We start from the raw sequence: 16,959 nt of genomic DNA, 5'->3' as shown, positions 1-16,959 counted from the left end.
GGTGACAATCCCCCTGCCCCGCCAAATTTAAGAAATCTCGTCGGGGTGGATGCTGCGCGATGTGTCCCCTGTTATAAATCAGTACCCCGAAATAACAAACAGTACACAATATGCAATTAAACGATTAAGCTTTATAACTATTACCTTGACTACGTGGTTAGTAGAGAATATATATATATATAAAATGGAAATAAGGCACCAATCTGATTAAACGGTCCTGTGCACACGCAGTTGGAGCTCACGCAGTTCAGTTGTTCTTCTTCCTCCATCGATCTCCTCCTTTGGGCCTCCGCTCGGAGACCACCCCGTTCGGCGATCTACCACATTTCTCCGTTCGCATCTTCACTCTTCATCTCTCTCTCTCTCCTTCTCGCAAAAGCCCGCAAAAGCAGCTGCTTCCAGAATCGCAAGACAGGGCAACAAAATCCTGATTTGCTAACATGCATCAACAGTCCGGTTATCTCCGCCCATAACCAAAACATTGCTGCTACAGAGAAACCATTCCTTCAGCAGTGAACATTGCAAAAAGAAACATTACATAGCAGTGAACCCTTACAGCTCGTTACACTCTCCCCCAACCACCAAATTTAGTCATGTCCTCATGACGTTGAGATAGTTCGCCAACCCTTCCTACAAACACAAAGTCCAATCCAGATGCAAAGTCAGTGACATAGCTCGCCACAACAGCAGAGATCACACACTGTTCCCCAGGAGCTACATAGATCAACCTATCCGGTGGTCTACTAATTCTCTGAGACATCCGTACCTCCTCACCTAACTCTTCAGACTCAGACGCTGCTGGTGATACTTCGTGTCTGCTTGCCGAGTCCTCCCCCACCCCCACCCCCGCAACCCGGAGCCCTCTGTCCCGTGTCCATGCCCCGCTTTCTCTCCTTCAATGTCCTGCTGTAACCCAGGCTGCCTACAACTCCCCCACCCCCTCCACCTCACCTGACTCAGTGGAAAAGGGCCAGGGCTTTCTTCCTCAATCAACGGGGAGTTAGCGAAAGGCAGCATGTACCTCACATCCAGATCATCACCCTCCGAATCAGTATCCCTCTCTTGGGCGCGACCCGGACCAGCCTCTCCCGCTGTGGGCAGTGCAGTCGCCCCGCGTTTTCGCAGAGTCCCCTTACTAGGTGTAGGCCCCAAGTGGGGCTCTGGATCTACCTGCACCTCTTGTGCCAGAGGCAACAGGTGGTTCCGATGGAGAATCTTGACAGGCCCCTTCCCCTCTTCTCGTTTCACCCGCAACACTGGTAGGTTTGGCATCTGACTCTCCACCACATAGGGTGTGGCCACCTAGCGGTCAGCTAACTTGTACTTTCCAGGTAGCCCCAAATTCTTTACGAGGATTCGGTCTCCCGGCAGGAGTTGGGAGAACCTCACTTTCTGATCATACCTCCTCTTATTTCCTCGATTCTGCTTGGCGGCTGCAGCCCCAGCCAATTCATGAGCGCTTTTCAGCTCGCTCCTCATATCACAACATACTTCAGATAAGGCTTCGGTGGTAAGTCACCCTCATCAGTACCAAAACAAGGGTCAATGGGCAACCTCGCCTCGCGCTCAAACATCAGATAACATGGCGAGTACCCAGTAGCTTCATTTCGTGTACAGTTGTAACAGTGAACCAGATCTCAATATGTTGACTCCACCAGCTCTCGCTGACCTCCAGGGTCCCGAGTACGTCCAGCAAGGTCCTATTAAACCCCTCAGGCTGGGGATCGCCCTGCGTGTGATAGAGCGTGGTCCTCGACTTCTCAACTCCAAGCATGCGCAGTAACTCATAGAAGAGTCTGCTCTCGAAGTCCCGTCCCTGGTCACTATGTATCCGCCTGGGAAGGCCATAATGAACGAAATACTTCTCCCACAACACTTTTGCCACCGTAGTCGCCCTCTGGTCCTTGGTAGGAAAAGCCTGAGCATATCTGGTGTGGTGGCCCGTAATGACTAAGACATTAGCCGTGTTGCTGGCATCGGGTTCTATGGACCTGAAATCTATACACACGAGGTCCAGGGGCCCTGCACTCTGCAAGTGGGACAAAGCAGCTGCCCGCATGGGCAGTGTCTTCCGGCGTATGCAACGAATGCACGACTTGCAGTATTCTTCAACCTCCGACTTCATTCGACGCCAGTAAAACCAGTCGCTGAGCAATTTATAGGTCGTTTCCACCCCCAAATGTCCAGAATCATCATGAAGAGACATCAGTGCAATCCTCTGATACTTCTTGGGCAGACCTAGCTGGCAACGCCGGGGTCGGATCGGTGATGACGTGACCCGGTATAAGATCTGGCTCTTCAACTGCAATCGAGGCCATTCTTTCAGTTATGGAGGCACCGAAGCGTCGTTCGTCTTCTCCACCTGAGCCATGTCTCCCTTTTCAACAGCGGACCAAATAGTGCCAATGCCCGGGTCATCCCGCTGAGCAGCCGCCACTTCCCCAGAACTCAATTCCGGCAGCAGTGAGGTCACAGTGAACCTGGGGAATGACGTCATCGGAAGCCGCCCATTGATCCGCTGCTCGATCCGGCCGCTCCTTTTCCTCTGCCTTCACGGTGATGGCAAACTGTCACAGGGCCGTCACCCCAGGGGCAGGAACGCTCTCCCCCTCCTCGTCCCTGTCCAGTCCCTCATGCACCTGTCGGGACAAAGCATCCGCATCAATGTTCCGGCTCCCCGGCCGGTACTTCAGGCTGAAATCATCCACCTCTGTACAAAAGTCTCTACGGGTTTAGATATTCTCCACCCTCCTGTCCCTCCTCCCCTCCCTTTCTTCCCCAGGGGAGGGTAACCACACAGAAGCTGATTCAAGGGGTGACTGACTTTGGCGTAGCCCGTCAGGAATCTCCGATAATAACCACAGAACCCCAGGGATGAGCGCAGGGCGCTCACAGTCTGGGGCCTTGGCCAAGTGATCACCGCTTCTATCTTAGCCGGGTCTGTCACTACTCCATCAGGAATCTCCGATAATAACCACAGAACCCCAGGAATGAGCGCAGGGCGCTCACCGTCTGGGGCCTTGGCCAAGTGATCACGCTTCTATCTTAGCCGGGTCGTCACTACTCCAAACCGTGAGATTACGTGTCCAACGCAGCTAACAGACGTTTGGCAGAACTAGCATTTGTCCAGGGAAAGTTTTAACCCTTCAGCTTTCAGGCAGCGAGCACCTTGAGTAGCCTCGCTTCATATTCTTCCAAGGTGAATCCAAATACTATGAGGTCATCAAAATACACCAACACCTCAGGCGAGTTCATATCACCTACCGTCTTCTCCATGACCCGCTGGAAGGTTGCAGGGGCTCCCGATATGCCCTGGGGCATCTTTTCGAACTGGAAGAATCCAAGAGGACATATAAAGACTATATTCTCTTTGTCGGCCTCACTCATGGGGATCTGCTACTATCCACTCCTCAAATCCAGCACACTAATCCACTTTGCACCACTCAGAGAGGCCAGCGCGTCTTCGAGCCTCGGGACCGTATACTGGTCAGGGACGGTGCGCCTGTTCAGAGTCCTATAGTCCACACACATGCGTACCTTCCCGTTCTTCTTCCGGGCCACGACTACTGGGGAGGCCTAGGGGCTTTGGGACTCAGTGATGATCCCAGCTCCCTTCAACTTACACAAATGCTGCTGCACGTCTTCCATGTCTGCAGGGGCCAGTCGCCGCGACCTCTCTCTAAACGGGGTGTCCTCGGTCACCCGGGTAGCGTGACGCGTGCTCTTGGAACAACCAACATCAAACTCGCTAATGGAAAATACACCTTCCAGCTTCAACATCTTCTCCACCAGCCTCCTTTTCCTGCCCGGCGGCACCGGGGAGTCCCCGAAGTTGAATGACTCAGCGGTCAACTTCCCCCGCTTTTCCAATAGTTTCTCCCCGGCGTGCCTCACGGGGGCTCTAAACATTACCGTCACCAGGAACAAATGCGCCAGGGGCATCCCCCGCTTGAAGGTGACCTCCCTCTTCGTAGTGTTCCTGACGATCACTGCCACCCTGCTCGGCTGTAAAACTGAGGGCTTCTGCAATTCGGGCCTCACCAGCACCCCAGCCAGAAATCCCGACACCCCCTTGTGGTTCTCCAGAGCGTCCACTAAGAAAGGTTCGCCCTCAGGCACTCTGGGAAATATGGTGGGTCTCCATCACTCTCGCTATTTCCCCGGGCCGTATCACCATTGGCTTCGACTGGGTGAACCACACGGTCCCTCATTTAAATTTGGTATCCAGCCCAATGCTGCCACACACTTCCTCAAAAACACCTTGATACACTGGGAGCACGGACAGGGTCTCCAAAATCTCTCCCTCGCCTTATCCTTACAGACCCCCATGAGCCTCCTCACCAGAGGGATGTTGGTCCCCACCAGAATTGAAACGCAGCCCTTCTCAACAGGGAAACCAGCACCTCTATACCAAGACCCTCAGACACTCCCACATCGGCCTCCGAGAACTCCAGTTTCACTGACAAATAACCGTCGTATGGATAATCACCAGCACTGAGACCCCAAATCTCCAGTGCACTGAATGGTGTCAAGGGTAAATGCTTCAGATACCGGTTGTAAAACGAATGGTACAGTAACGTGACCTGCGACCCCGTGTCGAGTATGGTTTTAGCGTAAATACTCTCTATCCGTAGCGACACACTAGAGCGTGGTCCCATTAAGCCTTCAGGAATAGGATCTTTTCCTTTCGGGAATTCCTTGGTACATTGCTGGGAACGTGTTCCCCCAGAGATACCGGGCCGTTCCCTAACTGGGTCCCCTCTAGGTTTTCCCAACGACTCTCCCTGCCGAGGTACCCGGGGGCTCACTCTCCTTCTGGCGTGAGACCAGCTGCCAGCAGCCCTCCGCACTGTTCGTCCCCTTGGGGAATCTGCACCCAGCCCAGCAGCTCCATCATATGGGGGGGGGGGGGTGGGATCACACCCGCAGATAACAGCTGATGTATCTCCGATCTGAACTCTGCCGCAATCTCCTCTACCGCTCCCCGGGGTAGGCTATCTGTGGTCACTTCACCGCAGGGGACACTACCGAGGACTGTACCTGCTGACTGAGTCCTCCCACGCTCCCGCAGCGTTCTCCTCTTCCCGTACCTCTCTGATCAGCTCAACAAAAGGTGGAGGGGGCACATCTTACGAGACTGTCAGAGACCCCACACAATCGGGTCATGGGACAGGGCACTCCTGGCTATCTGGTCCATTCTTAACCGATCCACCTCAGCCGCCTGAATGACCCCTCTGCGCCGTAAGCAATTTAGCTGCCTCTGTAGCCATAAAATAAAAGCAGAAACTTTCTCCCCCTTCTCCTGACGCATGTTTTGAAACCCCACCAGGAGCTCCACTGGGCTTCCAGTCGGATCAAAGTCATTGCCCAGTGCTTGTTGATAACTGACAGCTGTCGCTACGGGATAATGCAACCTGACAGCTCTCTCTTCAGCGGCCCGCCCATTCAAACTTTCAACCAATCGCTGTCGCTTTTCATCATCCGAGCACTGCCACTCATCTAACAACTGAGAGGTCCGTTCCGCCCACGTCTCATACTCCTCCTCCCCTTTAGGGGTGGGTGTTATTCCAGAGAATAGGTGGAGCCTGCCATAACTGGGACTTGGAATCTGAATTTTCCATTTATTCGCCAGAGAAGTAAGGGCGGCTACTACCTCAGAATTCTCATTCTTCACCGGGGGACGTGGACTAATTAGAGCTTCCAACTCCGACCACTCTTTCCCCTCACTCCACAGAAATGATAGAAACCTGTCTTTGAAATCTCCGCCCCCAGCTACCTCAGCGCTGGTCTGCATGAGAACAAGAGCAGCATCCGCCATTTTATCAAGTCTCCGCTCACAATCACAACTTCAACAGAACCTAACAGTGGAATTAACAATTCATCCGGAGTACAAATATCTGCCCCACTGGTTCATTTCTCAGGGTAATTACACAGCATCCAACAGAATCAATCCCGAACGTAGCCCCCACAATTGTAATTCTCGCTTTGCCTAGCGGCTTAATCTAGGGGGTGATAACCCCCTTCCCGGCCAAACTGAAGAAATCTCGTTTGGATGGATGCTGCCCGATGTGTCCCCTGTTACAAATTAGTGCCCAGAAATAACAAACAGAACACACTTTGCGATTAAATGATTAAGCTTTATAACTCTTACTTTGACTGTATGGTTAGTAGAGAAACAAAATTGAAAAAAGGGTGCGATCTTATTAAACAGTCTGTGCGCAAAAGTGGAGCTCACTGATAGGCCGATCGGTCCCCATCGGCCTCCTCCGATCGTCACTGCCCTTCGGACCCGCGCTCCGAGTCCACCCTCTCCGGCAGTCTAGCAAATCTCTCCATTCGCGTTTTCTCTCTCCATCTCTCTCTCTGACAAAATCAACGCTCCTAGATTCACGAAACAGAGCAACAAAATCCTGATTGGCTGACATGCATCCCACAGTCCTGTTATCGCCAGCCATAACACGAACATTGCTGCTGCAGAGAAACTGTTACTTCAGCAGTGAACATTACAAAGAAGCCATTACATTAGCAGTGAAACCTTACAGCGCGTTACACATAATAGAAGCATCTGGCTTCCCTTGGGCTGTATTCCCTGGAGTTCAGGAGAATGGGGGCAGGGGTCGTGAGGGGAATCTCACTGAAACATTCTGCATGTTAAAAGCTCTGAACAGATTAGATATGCAAAAGTTATTTCCCATGGTAGGTGAATCTAGGACAAGAGAGCACAACTTCAGGATCGAAGGTCATCCATTTAGAAAAGAGATGAGGAGAACTTACTTTAGTCAGAGGGTGGTAAATTTGTGGAATTTGTTGCCACATGCAATTGTGGAGGCCAAGTCATTGGGTGCACTTAAGACAGAGAGAGATGGGTTCTTGATTAGCCAGGGGATCAAAGGGTATGGGGAGAAGGCAGGGGAGTGGGGATGACTGGAGAATTGGATCAGCCCATGACTGAATGGCGGAGCAGCCTCGAAAGGCCGAATAGCCGACTTCTGCTCCTATATCTTATAGTCTTAATTGAGTTGACTGAGTGAATCCATTCCCACATTCGGAACAGGAGAGTGGCATCCCCCAGTGTGAATTCGCTGATGTATTTTAAACTCAGATGACCGAGTGAATTCCTTCCCACAATCTGAGCAGGTGAACGGTTTCTCCCCAGTGTGAATTCGGTAGTGGCTCACAAGTTTGGATGACTGAGTGAATCCCTTCCCACATTCAGAGCAGCTGAAAGGTTTCTCCCCAGTGTGAACTCGCTGATGCACCTTCAGTCGAGATGACCAAGTGAATCCCTTCCCACATTCAGAGCAGGTGAATGGCCATTCCCCAGTGTGAAGTCGCTGATGTTCCTTCAGTTGAGCGGAATGGGTGAATCTCTTCCCACATTCTGAGCAGATGAATGGTTTCTCCCCAGTGTGATCTAACTGGTGTGTCAGTAGTCCAGAACGCTGAGTGAATCCTTTCCCACAGTCTGAGCAGGTGAATGGCCTCTCCACACTGTGAACAAACTGATGATCTTTCAGCTGAGCTGCATCGGTGAATTCCTTCCCACATTCTGAGCAGAGGAATGGTTTCACCCCAGAGTGGATTTGCTGGTGTCTCAAGAGCTGAGATGACCGAGCAAATACCTTTCCACATTCAGAGCAAGTGAACGGCTTCTCCCCAGTGTGAACTCGCTGATGCTCCTTCAGTACAGATGACCGAGCAAATACCTTTCCACATTTAGAGCAGGTGAATGGCCTCTCCCCAGTGTGAACTCGCTGGTGTGTCAGTAGGTCAGATGACTGAAGGAATCTCTTCCCACAGTCTGAACAAGTGAATGGTCTCTCACCAGTGTGAACTAACTGATGTTGTAGCAGGTGATTTGACTGAATGAATCTTTTCCCACAGTCTGAGCAGGTGAATGGCTTCTCCCCGGTGTGAACTCGCTGGTGTCTCTGTAGTTTGGAGGAGTGAGTGAAGCCCTTCCCACAGTCTGAGCAGGTGAACGGCATCTTTTCAGTGTGAACGAGCTGGTGTTCATTCAGTTGAGATGATTGAGTGAACCCTTTCCCACATTCAGAGCAGGTGAATGGCTTCACCCCGGTGTGAACTCACTGGTGTCACTGTGTTGTGGTTGAGTGTGTGAATGTCTTCCCACCATCCGAGCAGGTCAATGTCCTCTCACTGGTGAATTTTCTGATATACCTTTAGCATCAATAACAGAATGGCTTCCCACAGTCAGAACAGGTGGAGCATCTCACTATGGTGTGAACTTGCTGATGTGTCTTCAGACTGGATGACTGAGTGGTTCCCCTCCCTCACACAGAGCGGGTGAATGGTCTCTCCCCACTGTGAACTCACTGGCGTGTCTGTGGGTAGCCTGTGAGTGAATCTCTTCCCACACTGAGAGAAGGAGAATGATATCTCACTACGATCAATTCTCTGGCAATTCAAAAAGTCAGACGTTTGAATGCCTTGTACAATCAATGCAGTTGAGAACTGATCTCCAGTGAACAAATGCTGATGTGTTCTCAGCTCCTGGTTCCAGTGAATTACACAGAGTTAAAACAGAAAATTTTATTTCAGAGACAGAATAAATTACCAGCTGCGATGAGATACTTCTTCATCTCCAAAGATCGACAACAGATGTGTTGGCGTTGCAAAGAAAATATTTGGTCACTGCTTAAATATCCAGACAGAGACAGAAAAACTGATGTTTTGTTGTGTTGAAGATTCCCGTACACAAGTGCTCTGCAAATTCAAACCTGTAAAAATATTTGCAAAAGACATCAATTGGTGAAGGACAATATTTCAGGAGAGGTTTCGTCTGTGGTGAGAACATCAGAACAAAAGAAATAGGAGCCGGAGTCGGCCATCTGGCCCTTAGAGCCTGATCTGCCATTGAATAAGATCATGGCTGATCTGGCCATGGACTCATCTCCACTGACTGCCTTCTCCCCATAACCCTTAATTCCCCAACTGTGCAAAAATCTATCCAATCTTGTCCTAAATATATTTACTGAGGAAGCCTCCACTCCCTCATTGGGCAGAGAAATCCACAGATCCACCACCCTCTGGGAAACGCAGTTACTCCTTATCTCCATCCCAATTTACCCGAATTTTGAGGCAATGTCTCATCTACCAGTGGAAACAACTTTCCTGCCTTTATCTTATCTATTCCTTCCATAATTTTACATGTTTCTGTATGATCTCCTCTGAATGTGAGCTCTGGCGTCACATTTTATCAATTTCAACACGTTGGGGGTTGTCAACTTGAGATATACCTCAGGATACTGTGGGAAGTGAGGGAGAAAATTGCTGAGCCTCTGGCGATGATCTTTGCACATCAATAGGGAGAGGAAAAGTACCAGAGGATCAGAAGACATCGTTTCCTTTTCAAGAAAGGGAGTAGAGATAAGCCAGGAAATTACAGACCAGTGGTTCCTACTTCAGTGGAGGGCAAGTTGTTGGAGAAGCTCCTGAGAGGCAGGATTTATGAGCATTTGTAGAAGCATAATCTGATGTGGGATAGTCAGCATGGCTCTGTCTAGGGCAGATCGTGCCTTACGAACCTGATTGAATTCTATGAGGATGTAACAAAACACACTGATGAAGGTAGAGCACTGGATGTTGTGTACATGGCTTTCATGAGACTTTTGATAAGATTCCTCATGTGAGGCTCATTCAGAAAGTAATGAGGCAAGGATCCAAGTAGACCTTGCTTTGTGGATCCAGAATTGGCTTGCCCACAGAAGCCAAAGATTGTTGTAAATGGTTTGTATCCTGCATGGAGGACGGTGACCACAGGGATGTGTTCTGAGACTCCTTCTCTTTGTGATGTTTATAAATGATCTTGATGAGGAAGGAGAAGGGTGCTGATGACACAAAAGTTGAGGGTGTTGTGAAGAGTCTGGACAGTTCTCCAGAGGTTACAGCAGGATGCAGATAGGACGCAGACCTGGCAGATGGAGTTCAACGCAGATAAGTGTGCTGAGGTTTATTTTGGTACATCAAATTTGAAGACAGAACACACTATTATGTTGGGACTATTGGCAATGTGGAGGATCAGCGAGATCTTGTGGTCCATGTCAATTTTACACTCAAAGCTGGAGTGCTGATTGACAATGTTGTTAAGAAGGCCTCCATCAACCATGGAACTGAGTTCAAGATCGGTGAGGTAATGTTACAGCTATATAAGACCTTCTTTAAACCCACTTAGAGTCTTGAGTTCAGTTACCTCATTACAGGAAGGATGTGGATACCATAGAAAAACTGCAGAGGAGATTTACAAGGATGTTGCATGGAATGGAGAACATGCCTTATGAGAATAGGTTGAGTGAAGTTTGGAGTGACGGAGGATGAGAGGTGACCTGACAGATGTGTATAAGATGATGAAAGGCATTGATCGTGTGGATAGCCAGAGACTTTTTTCCTAGGGCTGAATTGGCAAACACGAGGAGCATAGTTTTAAGGTGTTGGAAGTAGGGTCAAAGGGGATGTCAGAGGTAGGTTTTTCACACAGAGAGTAGTAGGTGCATGGAATGCACTGCCAGCGATGATGGTAGAGGCAGATACCATGGAGTCTTTTGAGAGACTGTTAGATATGTACATGGAGCTCAGGAAAACAGAGTGCGATGCGGTTGGGAAATCCGAGGCAGTTTCTAGAATAGGTTACATGGACGGCACAACACTGTGGGCCGAAGGGCCTGTAATATATTGTAGATTTCTATGTTTCTATATGCACTCATCTTCTAACAAGGCACGGATCAGACATTCTGACTGACCATCAAATTCTCTGACTGTATTCCTGTCTGTGTGAGAATGGGCTATTTTTGACTTCAATCAACCTGTGACTTGGCTGAATTCGTCTCTGCCCTTTGGTATTATTTCAAGTTCTGGCCGTGTTCCACAACACTACAAAGAGCACTTGTTACTACATGTATGATCCTGGAGATTTACTAATTACTTGCATCCACTACAGAGCATCGTGGGAGCTGAATTCTGAAGGAAGGCAGTTTTTTTAAAAAAAACTTCTTCGAGTGCAAGGAAAACGAGACTGCGCAGGCGCATGACGTCAACAGGACAGCGCGGAGAGTTTAAAAAGGCAGGTTGTTACCAACAGCTGTCTTTTGGATCGGGACTACAGAGCATAGTGGGAGCTGAATTCTGAAGGAAGACAGTTTTTTTAAAAAACTTCTTCGAGTGCAAGGAGGACGAGACTGCGCAGGCGCGTGACGTCAATAAGACAGCACGGAAAGTTTAAAAAGGAGACCACCCTATACAGCGGGCAGCGGAGTGAGTGGGAGCAGAGTGTAGGGCTTTGGCTTCAACGGGCTTCGGCGGTAAACGGGAAGAGGCAAGAGCGAAGCACCAACTCTTTTTTTTCTCCCCCCCACCCTCGCGAATCGGCCTGGACAGACAGGAACAGCAGGGCTCTCACAGCTAACGGTTTAAAAAGTTCATCTGTTTGGCGAGGTAAGTGGGTGAGTTGACTTATTTTTCCTGTAGAATTAGATAGCATGCCTGCAGGGTTAGTGCTTTGTTCAGGGTGTCAGATGTGGGAATCCTGGGAGACCTCCAGCCTCCCTGATGGCCACATCTGCACCAGGTGCACCGAGATGCAGCTCCTCAGAGACCGTGTTAGGGATCTGCAGCTGCAGCTTGATGACCTACTGCTTATCAGGGAAAGTGAAGAGGTGATAGACAGGAGCTACAGGGAGGTAGTCATCCCTAGGCTACAGGGGTCAGAAAACTGGGTCACTGTCAAGAGAGGGAAGGGAGATGCCCGGATAGTGGAGAGCACCCCTGTGGCTGTCCCCCTCAGCAACAAATATCTTGTTCTGGATGCTGTTGAGGGGGATGACCTGACGGGGGATGCCCACGGTGACCGGGTCTCTGGCACTGAGCCTGGCGCTGTTGTGCAGGAGAGAAGGAAGGAGAAGAGGAATGCAGTAGTCATAGGGGATTCCATAGTCAGGGGAACAGACAGGAGATTCTGTGAGCCTGACAGAGATACCCGCAGGGTGTGTTGCCTCCCAGGTGCCAGGGGACGGGATGTCTCGGATCGGGTCCTGAATATTCTGAAGGGGGAGAGTGAGCAGCCAGTTGTCTTGGTACATGTTGGTACCAGTGACATAGACAGGACAAAGGAGGAGGTCCTGAAAAGAGATTTCCAGGAGTTAGAAAGGAAGCTTCTCCAAATGCTCATAAATCCTGCCTCTCAGGAGCTTCTCCAACAACTTCTCCTCCACTGAAGTAAGAACCACTATCTGTAATTTCCTGGTTTATCTCTACTCCCTTTCTTGAAAAGGGAACAGTGTCTTTTAATCCTCTGGTACTTTTCATCTCCCTATTGATATGCAAAGATCATCGCCAGAGGCTTAGCAATTTCCTCCCTCACTTCCCACAATATCCTGGGGTATATCTCAAGTTGAGTACCCCCAACTTGTGTTGAAATTGGTAAAGTTGTCCACTCTTGGACTGTATTCCTTGGAGTTTAAAGAATGAGGGGCGACCTCATAGAAACATTCGAATGTTGAAAGGCATGGACAGAGTGGATGTGGCAAAGTTGTTTCCCATGATGGGGGAGTTTAGTACGAGACGGCATCACTTAAAGATTGAAGGGCGCCCATTCGGAACAGAAATGCGACGAATTTTTGTTTAGTCAGAGGGTGGTGAACCTATGGAATTTGTTGCCACGGGCGGCAGTGGAGGCCAAGTCAAGGCAGAGATTGATAGGTATCTGAGTAGCCAGGGCATCAAAGGTTATGATGAGAAGGCGGGGGAGTGGGACTAAATGGGAGAATGGCTCAGCTCATGATAAAATGGAGGAGCAGACTCGATGGGCCGAATGGCCGACTTCTTCTCCTTTGTCTTATGGTCCTATGGACTCCCACCAGCTGATTGACAGTGATGATCACATCGATGGCAATGCTAATGAATATAAAGTGGAGGGCAGTGGTTATTCTTATTGGAGTGCAGCACTTTTGTGATGTGAAAGCCCCAAATCACTCGTCATCGAGGCAAAGATGTTTTATATCGTTATTTATCCAGCGAGAACTAAATCTGACGGAAGGTTTCATTTCCATACAGCACTAATTGACATTCCCACTGACTGGAAGGTAAACTCTTCAACCGGCATTAACTGGGAACTATACTTCTGTTCCGAGTTCATAATTCTCGGATTTACATAGCTGGAGCTCGGCAGTGTTTGGGAGATACATCCGCTCGCATTTCCTTTGACTGTTCGGGACAACGCCGGTACTGTTGCCTATGGTTGCCTCTTTACCCAGAAGCCCTCACGATGAGAAAGCTCTCCATCAGCCATCGAAAGATGCAGGAATGTGCATGCGCCGCAAAACTAGCGGCGGAGGCGCCGAGTCGAAAGCTCCTGGGGGAGCCCGGGTCCGGATCGTGGGGCTGAGAGAGGGGGAAAGGACCGGGACTGTCGTGGGGTGCAGTACCAGTGTGGCTGGAAATCACAGTAATTGTCCTTCGGTCGCGTTTCAGACGCCGATGATTGACAGTCCGCCCGGAGCGCGCTCTTACTTGCGTCCGTTCGTTGTGAGCCGCTCGTCCAGTCAGGGCATGCGCTGTATTCGGGTCTGAGCGCGGCGACCACGCATGCGCGTTTTTTTAAACAGGAGACACATCTGCAGATGCGGAAATGCAAAGCGACACACGGAAAATGCTGGAGGAACTCAGGGGGGCGGCAGCAACGTGGAGAGGGGTGAACAGTCGGCGTTTCACACCGACACCCTTCTTCAGGACTGGAAAGGAAGGGAGGGAGTCAGAATGTGTGTGTGGGGCGGGGGGGAGTAAAGTCAAGAGGTGTGAAGGTCACTCGTGAAAGAGATACAGGGCTGGAGAATAATAATAAATGCTTTATTGACCCCGAGTGGGAAATTCTTTTGTTACAGCAGCTAAATTTAAAATCACACTTAGCAGTGTGCAGATTTTACTAAAAATAAAGTAGAGAATAATTATATACAGAATAATACGGTACCAATGTGCAATTATAACGTATGAAACAATTTTGCGGAGACTACTGAACTATGATCTGTCGCAGAAAGATGTATTTAATTGATTTTATTTCCTACATCCTTCACATACATGTGGAGTAAACTCAAATAGGCAATCATAGTAATTTATAATAAACAGAACAGTCAATGTAACATAGAAATACACTCAAATCAGCGTGAGTTAAGCAGTCTGATTCCTGGGGGAAGAAGCTGTCCCGGAGCCTGTTGGTCCTGGCTTTTGTGCTGGGGTTGCGTTGCCCCGATGGTAGCAGCTAGAACAGATTGTGATTGTGGAGACTCGGGTGCCCGGTGATCTACACACCTGTCTTTGTAAATTCCCTGAATCGTGGGAAATTCACAACAACAGATGCGCTGGGCTGCGCGCACCACTCTCTGCAGATTTCTTCGATTAAGGGAGGTACAGTTCCCATACCAGGCATTGATGCAGCCAGTCAGGATGCTCTTAGTTGTGCCCCTGTAGACAGTTCTAAGGATTTGGGGGCCGACACCAAACTTCCTCAACCATCTGAGGTCAAAGAGGCGCTGTTGTGCCTTTTTCACTGCACAGCTTGTGTGTACAGACCACGTGGGGTCCTCGGTGATGCGGATCCCGAGGAACTTAAAGCTGTTTACCTTCTCAACCCCAGATCCATTGATGTCAATAGGGGTTACTCGTCTCCCTTCCTCCTGTAATTCACAGCCAGCTCCCTTGATTTTTTGACATTGAGGGAGAGGTTGTTTTCTTGACACCACTGTGTCAGAGAGATGACTTCTTCCTTGTAGGCCACCTAATTATTGTTTGATGTTAGGCCAATCAATGTAATGTCGTCGCAAATTTAATTCGCAGTTTAGAGCTGTGGTGGCAGATTAGCAGATGAACTGTTGTATATGGTTATTATATTTGATGGGAAAGATCTTCTGTAATGATCCTTGTGACAGCGGCGCTGAGTGAGTCTGTTTGAAAGGGTGCTCCGCTGCCGATGCAGTATGTCGTGGACAGAATGTGCCCGATTGTCCGTAATGGATGACCATTTGTTTCGTGTCCTCCTCCCCACAACTAACTCGAAAGAGCCCCGGTTGTGGCCAAGGACGGTTCCAGCCTTTTTGATGAGTTTATTTTGTCGTTTTGCATCACCAGCACCGATGCTGCTCCCCCAACATAAATCCGCAAAGAAGACTGCACTCGCTACAACAGACTGGTAAAAAAATCTCCAGCATCCTGCCTCACACATTCAAGGATCTCAGCTTCCTTAGAAAATGGAGCCCGCTCATCCCCTTCTTGTAAACAGCCTTGTTGTTGCTTTTCCAATCATATCTGTTGCCGAGGTGAAACCCCAATGCTGTACTCCTCCACCACCGCAACGTCTTCTCCCAGAACGTATACAGGCCTCGTCACTCTCCTCTTCCACCTAAAATCAATCACCTTTTCCCTGGTTTTGGCCACATTCAGGAGCAGGTGATTCCTCCCTTACTATTCCACAATACTGTTAAACCAGCCTTCTGTACCCCGAGTCCTGCCCGTCTCTGATGCACTCAACTACGGCAGAGTCATCAGAGAACTTCTGCAAGTGGCCAGACTCAGAGTTGCACTGAAAGTCTGAGGTGTTCAGTGTGAACAGAAACGGAGACAGGACAGTCCCTTGTGGGGCTCCGGTGTCACTCACCTCCACCTCAGGCAGAGAACCACCCAGCGGTACAAACTGGGGTCTATCAGTCAGGAAGCCAGTAATCCAGGAGATAGTGGATTTGTCTGCACGCATCCTTTGCAGCTTCTTGCGCAGATGACGCGGCTGGATTGAATTAAATGTTGCCCGGGGCGACTGAGGAGAACCCAAGTGCGGGACACCGGCACGTCGACTGAGTTGGGGATGCTGGCGTAGACGTGAACGTAGAACAGCAAACCGGAGGAATCTTGACAAGGAAATGGGATCTACAGGGACTATCTGAAAACTAGAGCTGAATTTAGAACTAACGTTTCTAATCGCACAAGAGAACGAAGTATTACACGAGAATGGACCAACAAACTGGCAGCCTATGATAGTGACACCATCGTACTGATTTCACAGTCTCTGATGCAAACCAGAGGTACCCTAATAAAGCAAACTAGCAGCAATTGAAAATCTAATGGCTGAAATGAGGGCATAATCAGGGAGAAAGGAGTGTTAAAGGGGAACAGCCAAACGGAACCATGACATTAAAGGCACCAGAGACATTTTTAAAAATGTGATTCTCAGAATGCCACCACAATCATCCCGGTGGGAATGAGCTCGCTGCAACAGGGAGATGACAGTGAAACACCCAGGTTCTGTTTGGGTACCTAAGTCTGGGGAAGGCCATCTCTGGCCCCGCCAAACGTGTGAGATTGAGGTGTGAGCTCACCCGAGACCCCCTGTTTGGGTGGATGCTGCGTGATTTGTTTCCCTGATACAAATCAATACCACGAAATAACTGACATAACACCATACCCAATTAAACGATGTTGATGAATTTGGGGGTGCACACTGATTTGGGGGTTGCATGCGCGTTTGAGGGTGCAAATGCATATGGGCTTGCACACAGATTTGGGTGTCTCGGTGGATTTGGGGATGCACACAGTATTGGGGAGTCCGTCGATTTGGGGGTGTGATGATTCTCAAGGTTGTTTCATTTATAGGTATTTTAATAACAAATGCACTTTGAACTTTGATTTAAGCAACTATTCTGTGAATTGTTGGAAATGAGTCTTGCTCTGGGATAATCTAATGTGCATGTGGTGTTGTCGTGCGGATGGAGTGCGAACAGATTTGTGTATGTAGTTGGATTTTAGGGTGTTAGCAGGTTCGGGGTGAGCATAGAATTGGGGGTGCAGACTGATTTGAAGATTGCCCTGAATTAGGCGTGCTTTAGCGAATATGGGGGTGCAGAGATATTTGTGGATATGCGCGGAAGTAGGGGGTTGTCAGCAAATATGGGGGTGTCAGTG

The 16,959-nt window shown here is 49.4% G+C and overlaps 1 protein-coding gene across 1 annotated transcript; it reads right to left on the bottom strand.

Annotated features, from left to right (window-relative positions):
• Nucleotides 1-2,414: 2,414 nt before the first annotated feature.
• LOC140185049 (uncharacterized) lies at nt 2,415-15,757 on the bottom strand. The gene is given in 4 exon segments (XM_072238267.1): nt 2,415-2,567; nt 7,044-8,181; nt 13,265-13,395; nt 15,662-15,757. Coding segments are annotated over 4 exon segments (1,518 nt in total).
• Between the last annotated feature and the right edge of the window lie 1,202 nt (nt 15,758-16,959).

Source organism: Mobula birostris, chromosome 20, assembly GCF_030028105.1.
Source record: "Mobula birostris isolate sMobBir1 chromosome 20, sMobBir1.hap1, whole genome shotgun sequence".
NCBI lineage: Eukaryota > Metazoa > Chordata > Chondrichthyes > Myliobatiformes > Myliobatidae > Mobula > Mobula birostris.
The sequence above is the reverse complement of the archived record's forward strand: the minus strand, read 5'-3'. Positions and strand labels throughout refer to the sequence as shown.